The sequence below is a fragment of the Carlito syrichta genome, unplaced genomic scaffold (genome assembly GCF_000164805.1).
Source record: "Carlito syrichta isolate Samal-C Ts95f unplaced genomic scaffold, Tarsius_syrichta-2.0.1 Scaffold306751, whole genome shotgun sequence".
NCBI lineage: Eukaryota > Metazoa > Chordata > Mammalia > Primates > Tarsiidae > Carlito > Carlito syrichta.
Genome location: NW_007250847.1, coordinates 48,585 through 58,477, shown reverse-complemented (window position 1 = coordinate 58,477; position 9,893 = coordinate 48,585). Strand labels below are relative to the sequence as shown.

The following is a 9,893-nucleotide window of genomic DNA, read 5'->3' as shown; positions in this document are numbered from 1 at the left end:
AAAAAGATTGTATTCTCAAAAAATGCTAATACCAGGCTCTTCCCCAGATGGGCCACCTCCACCCTGGGTGTGCTAAGGACATAGTGGCAACCATGAAGTCAGATGTACCCATCAACCTGAAGAAAATGCAAGTCAGGTGCAAGCTCTCCAGGATCACATTTCAGCTTCCTGCAGAAAAGGTCCCTGACTGGGATGACCGCATGCGCACCATCAAGTGGGTGGATGTGTCCAGAAACACACCTGGGACGTTCACTTCAAAACGAAAAGTAAGTGGGGACATCAAGTACAAATCTGACCAGGCCTGCTGTGCTTGGATGCCTACTGCTCTCAAGCTTGTTGTCTCATCATTTCCTTCTTTCATGGAAAAAAAGAAGAGGTCTCCATTCTACTTGACCTTGATTTCATGTGTCAAACTGAATTTGCACACATGCCACCTGCATTCCATACTACATGTACCCCACATCTTAATTGGTAGACCTTTCACTTATGTCTTGATAACTGAATAACTCTCACCTTTTTCTTCATCAAAAACATCAAGGCTAGTCTTTTAGTTGTTTCCTTTTTCCCCTGGGCGTCCATAATTAAATTAGTCATCATCTTTGATTCACAACAGGATCTCATCTTTAACCCGTGCACGCTTCCTTGGTTGGTTTATTTTTAATAAGTGTAATAACCAGAGACAAACCCACATTCAACACAGAAGTAGAGCATTTGCTACCTGTGTGGTTCTCAGCCTTCCATCCCTCTGCCTCCCTTCTAGAGGTAATCGCTATCTTGACTCTTGCCTTGTTCACTCCCTAGATTTTTTTGTTTCTTTTTTAGCCTGTGCATTCTAAAAGATATACTGTTTAGTTGTCATTTTAACTTATTTCTTAAAAGGTTATTGCATGTGATCATCCATATTGTTGCATGTGACTGTACTGTATCAGTTTCACTGCTATATAAAAGTCTATCTCTTCTTTTGAAAATGATTTGGAGTCATGCTGTTGTGGACAGTGTTTCTATGAGCATTATTGTTCACATGGTTTTCATTGACAATAGTTTATATTCCTACAGATAGAATTGCTGAGTCGTTGCTTATGTGGATGTTTAACTTTCCAAGATAATGCCCAAGTGTTTTCCAGAGTAGCTGTACCAATTTATACTCCTACAGCAAAGAGATCTTACTGATCCACATCCTCTCCAACACTTGACATTGTCAGACCTCTTGATTTTTATCATTTGAATGAATGGAAAATGGTCTCACTATGGGCCTAATTTGCATTTCCCTGATCACTAATAATGTGGAGTTTTTCTTAATATGATTCTTGGCCATGCAAGTGATCTCTTACATGAATGCTTTTTCATGTGTTTTGCCCATTTTTCAATATAATACTTGTCCTACATATGTTATTTTACTTTTGATCAACTGTTCTGTTTATACCATTTGTCTACAAATATCCTTACCAAATTTATAGCTTATCTTTTCACTTTCTGTAATATATCTTTTAATGAATTAAAGTGTTCTTAATTTTAATATAGTCAAAGTTATTCATCCCTTCTTTTCTGTTTATTACTTCTTATGTCTTATGTTTAAAACCTAGACAAATATTCACCTTCTTTATTTCAAGTTTAAGAGATTTACTCTTCATATTTAAGCCCTCAGCCCACACAGATTTCATGTATGCTGTGAGGTAAGGACCCAAGTTCGTTTTTCATCTAGAATCTTGCTAAATCTGGTTTTTTGCTTAGCCTCTTGATTCCCTAGTGATCTGCCGGGACTTGGTTCTCATATACTGTATCTAAATGTTATGTATGCTTAAGAGGTTTCTAATCTCTCTAGTCTATCCCATTGTCAATTTGTCTACCCCTGTGCTCCACATCGCTGAGGACACAGCTGCCTTTGTTACATGCAGGTGATAGAGATGGATCCTGAGCCTGCCCACTCAGTACTAGAAGAAAACTATCAAGAACTACAACTTCATATCAGTGCCAATGTGGATTTTGCTTCATACCAATGCCAAATGAGCGATGTGCACTTTAAGGACACACTGGTTTACCAGACTCGAGTGTTTGAGTAAGTCATCAAAAACCTCATGACGCCCTCCTGAAATATTCTTGAGGAAAAAATAAATGCAAAGAAGCCTCACAACACTAGACAGGGAAGCTCTTTCATTCCATCATTCACTCGCTCATTCATCAAATATTTATTTAGTATCTATGACAGAATATTCCAGACATGATATCTGTGTAGCATGCACCAGAGTGTTGTCTTCAATAAAACATTCAGACCCACAAAGCTATTGAAGTTCATACTTGAAACCAAGATATTGTCCAGGAAATGATCTACCAGAAGAGTGTATCAGGCAATTCATTTTAGTGAGAATAGTCCCTGCAGCAGTCTATGCAGCCACCCAGGATATGTTCTTGTTGCTCCCTCACTCCAAAGGGCAGCCCAGATCATACCCACACAAGTGGGTATGGGATCCATCTTAGTTTAGAAACCCCATATCCAACAAAAACCAACATTTTTTATAACCACTGCATGGATATAACTTCCAGGATCCCCGCAAACAACATCCTCAGTTACAAGAGTCACTACATTCTGAGAGCCCCAAGGCCATGATTTCCCTCCAGGGAATCATGGTTCCTCCCCATATACTTATATTTTACTACTCAGGGGTAATTTTTACTATACACAGTGTCGCCTAATAATACAGCTGACTTTTCTCCTTTATCAGGTTGCCAGGGGAACAGTGCTAGAATGTCAATGCAAAGTCAAATTTGTCTTTGAAAATGAGAAAAGGCTATGTTAACCCTCCACCCACACTCAGACACAGGGATCCAAGGATGCTATGGGCTCTGCCCTCAAAGAGCTAATAGCCTGTGGGTGGGGTGAGGCAATGGATAGACACAGAATTGTCAGTTGAAGCATAATGTCATATGCATGCAGCAGAAGAGTACCTAAAGCAGATCAAGATATGGGACGAGACAGAGCTTCCCAGATAAGGTGGTATCCCCAACTGAGGTGGTGTCCCCAACTGAATTTTAGAAGACAGGTAAAGAAGTAAGAATGAAGGGCCAAGCTGGGCTCAGTGGCTCAGCCTGTAATCCCGCGCTTTGGGAGGTGAGGTGAGTGGATTGCCTGAGCCCGCAGGTTCGAGACCCGCCTGGGCAACTTAGTGGGACCTCATCTCTACAATAAATTTTTTTTAAAAAATTAGCCAGGCGTGGTAGCACACGCCTGTAGTTCCAGCTACCTGGAAGGCTGAGCTGGAAGGATCGCCGGAGCCCAGCAGGTCGAGGCTGCGGTGGTCGGGAGCGGCCACTGCACTCCAGTCTGGGCAACAGAGTGAGACTCCAACTCAAAAAAAAAAAGAATGAAGGGCCTTCCAGGCTGAGATAGCAGCATGTACAACATGTAAAGGACAAAAATGTAAATCACTCACATTTCTATGGTATAAAACTGGTAATTAACTCATTCAACTCATTTTGTATTTGTTGAACTTCAAATGTCCTCTCCAATTACTATAGAACCAAAAGATATATCAGGAAGTTGGATTTGCTGCTGATGGTCACTTCACCTAAGCAGGGGTCAGCAAACTGTGGCCCATAGCCTGTTCTTGTTTTGTTGGCACACAGCCATGCCCACTCATTTATGTTTTGTCTGTGGCTGCTTTTGCACTACAAAAGCAGAGCTCAGTAAGTGCAGAGACAAAGCCAAAAAAAAACTTACTATCTGGTCCTATACAAAAGAGTTTGCTAACCCCAACCTAAATTAAGAACTCTTTCTATGAAAAGTGCTCTCCCACTGAGATTTCTCCACTTTGTAAAAGTTATCTTTAGAATGAACACCAGTGCTTATAGATTCACAAAATAAACACAAGCCCCTGTGGTTCAAACACTTGGTTTCAGGCGTTCCTGCATGGTCTACCTGGACTGAATAATGGAAATCTAATCTCTACACTGCACTCTAGACCTACTCCCACCCGAACTACCAACCCTTACTAGTCCCCTAAAACCAAGAAGGGCATGTGTATTTATTTATCTGACACCAGATAAATACATTTTCTTGTATCAAAGCTTCATTTTTCTGCTGTTACTGTGATCAAGTGACTCCAGAAAAAGCTTCTGTCTTCCTGTTCTTGTCTTAGAGCAGGGAAATTTGAGGCAAGAAAAACCTCTGCTGATTCAGAATTTGAGTTCCAAGCAACAAAAATCCATGTCTGGGTCACAGTCAGAGAAGGCATCAGCTTCTCATCACAGGATAAATGACTTCTGATCACAGGGGCATTGTTTCTTGTAGGAGGTGATTCAGAGGGTGATTCTGTCATGTGAAATAAATTTTGTTTCTTCTCTCATGGGAATTTTTTGGGATCACTTTGCGTGCTGAAACCTCATTACATAGGGTGTTGGTAGAATGCAAAATGTGTTTAAGTGTGTTTAAATGAGTTTAACATCACCATGTTTAAGTGCTAAACATTTGGATATTTTTACTTTTAATCACTGGGTATATATTTTATGTATTTCAGCAGGAAATATAGCTAGTACCTCAAAATGCATGATTTCAGACAAAATTTCTCTAAACATGCCTTTGAAAAAAGACTTAGGCTAGGCATGGTAGCTCAAGCCTATAACTCCAGCACTTTGGGAGGCCAGGGTAAGAGGATTGCCTGAGCCCAAGGGTTCGAGACCAGGCTGGACAACTTGGTGATACCTCGTCTCTACAATAAATAAAAAAATAGCCGGGCATGGTAGCACGCACCCATAGTTCTGGTTACTTGGAAGGCTGGAGTGGAAGGATCACCTGAGCCCAGCAGATCAATGCTGGGGTGGCTGTGAGCATGCCACTGCACTCCAGCCTGGGCATTTGAGTGAGACTCCAACTCAAAAAAAAAATTTAAGCAACAAAGTGACTTAAAGAAAAGTTAAGTAACAGCATAGATGGACATGCAGACAGGACATTTATCAAATCTGTTTCCTGATCAATTTGCAGGTTTGACCTGATTAATTCAGGACATGTGCAGCTGGAATTCAGCTGGGTCTCCGAAGACAATTCAAAGGCAGTCAGTTTTGCAATGCCTGAAAACCAAGGTAAAGGCAATAACAAGTAAACCCAGGGCCTGACCTGAGTCACCAGTTTTAAAAAAGGGTCTTGTTTATGGAGAGGCCAGCACTGCTCAGACAGCCTCCTAAGTAGCTAAGGAAAAGCAGAGCAGAGCATGAGCCTGAGAGACTCCAGAGCTGACCTTCGCATTCCTGGAGCCTGAACCCTGCTCCTCCTCCAGACCAATGCTCCATTTCTCAGATTACTAGGAACCTTGTCTCTTAGGTTTAACTTTCTGAGAGATTATAGACCCCTTGGAGAAACTGATGAAAGTTATGAACCATTTTCCCAGGAAAATACATACCCATGCCCAAGTTTATATTTGATACCTGTGAAGCCCTAGAAAGGGGCCCAACACCTGATAGGCAAATCATCACCATTATTATTATTTCAGTTTTAGAGATTTGCAAACCTTTTGAGTGGGCTCATATCCATGGGCCTCCAGATCGTAAACCCCTACTTTAGAACAATGATTTTCTAAAAATTATGTTTGCAGACCACTATTCTAGGGCAGAAAACATGCAGACACCTTCTTGACCCACCCTCTTGAGCCAAAACAAAACAAATTTTAAAACTTTATGAAATAAATAGAAATATTTTCCATGAGTCTCCTGTGAGATATATGAGCCAGTATCTTAACTCTAGTGTCCAAGGTTAAGGACACCTGCTACAAAAGGTGAGCCCACAGACCCCACAGAGGGTCCCTAAGGACCCATGAGTGGGCAGCCTTCCACTTGCCTCTTGCTGCAGATGCAGACTCTCACCCACTTTCTGTCTCCTCCCCCCTCCCTTCAGGTTTCACTCAAAAAGACCAGCTTAGCCAGGGAACACTGCACACGGGCAGCACTCTTGACAGCACCGTGGACCACTGGACAGAGAGTTCCTCATTGCCCTTTTCTGTGGAGCCCTCTTTGGGCATCGTGCCTGTGGGAAAGACTCAGAAGCTCAAAGTGAAATTCTCCCCGTTGGACATTGGAGACTTTGAGAGCAACCTTTTCTGCCAGTAAGGAAATGTAGAGTTTATTGTGTTTACTATCTGCTAGGCACCCCCTTCTTCGCAGGTGCAACGCTCTGCACCTCATGCCCTCTACTGTCCAACCACTGCCACCATTCTTCCCAGCCCTAGACCTCTCAAACAACCCCAAAATAACACTTTCCCCTTTAGAAAGACTGGAAAGGGCCAGGGAACAAAGTGAATTTGGTCTTTGTCCTATTCATCAGCCCTCTTCAGATGCTTTCCCCTGCCTACTTCCCCCTTCCTGGCCACATGTAGGATTCTACTAAGCAATAGAACGGTGACAACCAGGTGGATTCCAGTGCTTGCACAAGCACGAACTTGGGAAAGTATTCTAGTACCTTCTTTGAGACTCGGTTTCTTATAAAGAATATATAAAATGCAAATAGCAATACTCACCTGGTAGAATTGTTGGAAATAATTAAATGAGTTAATTCAAGTAAAAAGCTTAGAACAGTGCCTAGCAGACAGTAAACACAATAAACAGGTAGTGATGGAGGTGGTGGAGTTGGTGGGCCTGGTATATAATAATGAGAGAAAAATTAATCCAATGACATTTGACAATGAAAGTCCCTGATGTGGTGCCCACTCCCAGGAAACTACTTTCCAAGAAAACTTGAAGAGCAACACCCGCCTTACTGAAGAATCCTGTGGGCCATGACCTAGGGTGGCAAAGACCTGTGTGAGCTGTCAGAGTCTCCTTGAACCTCTACGGTCACACCACAAAGACCCCTCCCACACATAGGCCACCTCAGCTCAGTCCTGAGGTTGATGGTCTGCTCATATCTAGTCCACCTTCTACAAGGAGCTTTCTTTTATAGAATTTTGCAGGTCACTTTTCTTATCCCCCTAAATGCTTATGAGAAGGCCCAGAGGATAAGACTGTGCTCATTTTACAGCAGGGAGATTTTCTCACTGCTGATGGAGGAAGTAACCTGGAGCCATACTTAGGCCTACAGAAAGAGCCAAATTCAGGCTCCTTATACTCAACCCATTCATGCATGCAGGGCACTGAGTGATGCTGTTGACCAAGACAGACTCACCAAACCTTTACTCCCATGGAGCTCACATGTCAGTGAATATAATATTCATTTCCAACCAACGAAGAAAGCAACAACTGATGACAAAATAAATCATAACTAGCAATAACTTTATCGTCTCAGGATTCCAAACCTGCCACCTGGAGAGCAAGGTCCGGTCCTGGTAGCAAAAGGGCGGAGCTTCTTGCCCTTCTGCCATTTTGATCTGAAAGAGTCAGACTACATCAGTGGTCATCGGCGTAACCCAGACCTCCGAGGGCCTGGTGGTGGAGTTCTGGATCCAAACACCCGAGTGATTGAGTTCACCACTGTGGGCATAGGAGGGAAGAGTCTCCGGTGAGTTGCTTAGGTTTGCACTGGTTGAATTCATATCCGTTAGGTCAAAATCCTCACTTGGAATAGAAAAGCAAACACTTGGAATAGAAAAGCTAATTAATACAAAACAAGCTGGGGAGGGTTTGTAAAACAATTATCAATAGCTACCTCTAAGAAACCAGTTCTGTCCTTGATTAGAGGGCAAGCTAGGTGATGTTAAGAGACTATGACAGAACAAGGCAGTGTCAAAAATGACTCCACTTTGGATATATCAACTCCATCTTACGCCTTTTCACAATCCTTCTAAAGAACTCAGAAGAATTCAGAGAGGTGCACCAGACATATTCCTGGAAGCAGGCTTGATATCCTGGGGTTTGACCTGAATTTTAGAGATCTGACTTTAGAGAACTGTTACATTAAGGAGGCTGAATTCTGTCTCCTTAGTGTTGACACTGAGAAACTTTGGAAGACATAAAAGTATAATCCCTGACCACTTTGACCACAGAGGATCATTGGCACAGATATACCCTTAGCAGCATTGTTACTCCAAAATCCAAAACCCCAGGCATACTTTGGATCCCTAGAGCAGATGGAGTTTTCATTTGTATAGTAACCAAATGTTTGGAGCAGTTCCCAGATGGGAGACTACATTAGGGCCAGGTTCTAAGAAAGTTCCCTTAATCTTTAGTACCCTCTCTGACTCTCTTCTGTCAATTCTTCCTCCTTGGACAGGACCTTTACAATCCTGAACCCGACTAATAGCACCTATTCCTTCTGCTGGATCACTGATGAAGTCGAAAGTCTCCAGAACCCTCCAGCCTTCACATGTCTAACAGAGAAGGGTTTCATCCACCCTGAAAAGAAAGCTGAGGTGTGTGCAGACGAGGACCACTCAGCCCAAGGCTTAGCTCATTCTAACCATCTCTACTAGACAGTAGGTGGGATTAGGGAGTACCACCTAAGGGTACATCAATCAACAAGTATTTATTTAGTGGCTACCATATGCATTGGGCAATACTGATAAATAAGATAGACATGACCTCTTTTGGCTGGCCGTGGAGAAGCAGAGAGCTCTAATATTTGCAGTTTTTAAAAACTGAAAATATTCGAGCAGCAAAAGATAATGGAACACCAATGTCTGGGAACTCTACCACTCATAAAGTTGAAGTAAAGAGTTATCTTTGTCAAAGGGGCTGAAAACAGTGAAAGAATACTGATGTGTCTTTACTTGCTCAGACCAAAGGGCAAAACATAAAAGTGGAGCCATGTCCCATGGCTTAGACCTACATGTTTATACAGTGATATAGACAGGGGATCAGACTTAAAGAAATATGAACTTGCTGACCAAAACAGATCTGTAGGATCCATGTCCAACAAGTTCTACAGAAAATCTTGAAGACAGAAATAAATCAAAGAAACAAAAATTATGAATTCAGATGCCTTGAGGAAGGTCACAAAAATGAATGAAGCAGGCCAAGGGGACAATTGTAGGGAATGCTGAACACCAGGGCTGGCTACCCACAGCTCATTTCTGACAAAGAACGCCACACAGACAAGAGAGCCCAGGTTGGCCAACTCTCCTGAACTTTATGGGAGAAGTTAAAATTCCAAATTTCTATCTGAATCTCCCTATCTTACATGTTGATCACTAGTTTAATATATTTTTTATTTTTTTGAGTTGGAGTCTCACTATGTCACCCAGGCTGGAGGGCATCCCCGCGTTGACCTGCTGGGCTCTGGTGATCCTTCTGCCTCAGCCTTCCAAGTAACCGAAACTACAGATGCATGCTACCATGCCAGGCTAATTTTTTATTTATTGTAGAGGCTAGGCCTCACCACATTGCTGGTCTGGAACCCACAGGCTCAGGCAATCCACTCGCCTTGGCCTCCCAAAGTGCTGGGATTACAGACTGAGCCACCAAACCCAGCCTCAATATTTTTTTACCAATTCCCAAACCAAATAATACTTGTAGACTCTCTGCCTAGTTTTCATCTCTACATATTGTAAATGCCCAGACCATCTAGTTAAATATGGCTGGATCCAGGAGCTGGGTCCAAAATAGACACAATCCTACTTCAACTGTGTCCGCCAATGAAGCCCAGAAATGTATCAAACTTGGGTCTGATTCCAGGAGAGTCAAGTTACAGAGTCCGTCATCCAGGATCATGTTGGTCTCTGAATGACAGTAGTGTCATTGAGGTTAGGCATTTCTAGAACATCTCTCCTGAAACTCTCTTGCATTATCCTGGCATTAGTATGAGCCATGCATGTTAACCTGCCAACCTTTCTGGCTAAATGCCATTGTTCTTCCATTCAGTCCTGATTGATCTATCACAAAGAGACTCATTCAAGTTATCTTTAAAAAAAAAAAATAGGGCATCTTTTGAGATTGGACTTTCCTTCTGGGACTCTCTGTTTCTCTCTTTCCATCTCTCT

General features: G+C 42.4%; 1 protein-coding gene across 1 annotated transcript in view; it reads left to right on the top strand.

Moving 5' to 3' along the window:
- The window catches only part of LOC103265684 (hydrocephalus-inducing protein homolog), a gene marked incomplete at its 3' end in the record, with an annotated part of 243,165 nt that overhangs the window by 185,549 nt on the left and 47,723 nt on the right, over positions 1-9,893 (top strand). The window contains exons 49-54 of the mRNA XM_021715156.1: positions 48-266; positions 1,896-2,056; positions 4,976-5,073; positions 5,882-6,089; positions 7,265-7,477; positions 8,189-8,327. Of these exons, the coding sequence (XP_021570831.1) occupies positions 48-266; positions 1,896-2,056; positions 4,976-5,073; positions 5,882-6,089; positions 7,265-7,477; positions 8,189-8,327 (1,038 nt within the window). The remainder of the gene's footprint in view (positions 1-47; positions 267-1,895; positions 2,057-4,975; positions 5,074-5,881; positions 6,090-7,264; positions 7,478-8,188; positions 8,328-9,893) is intronic.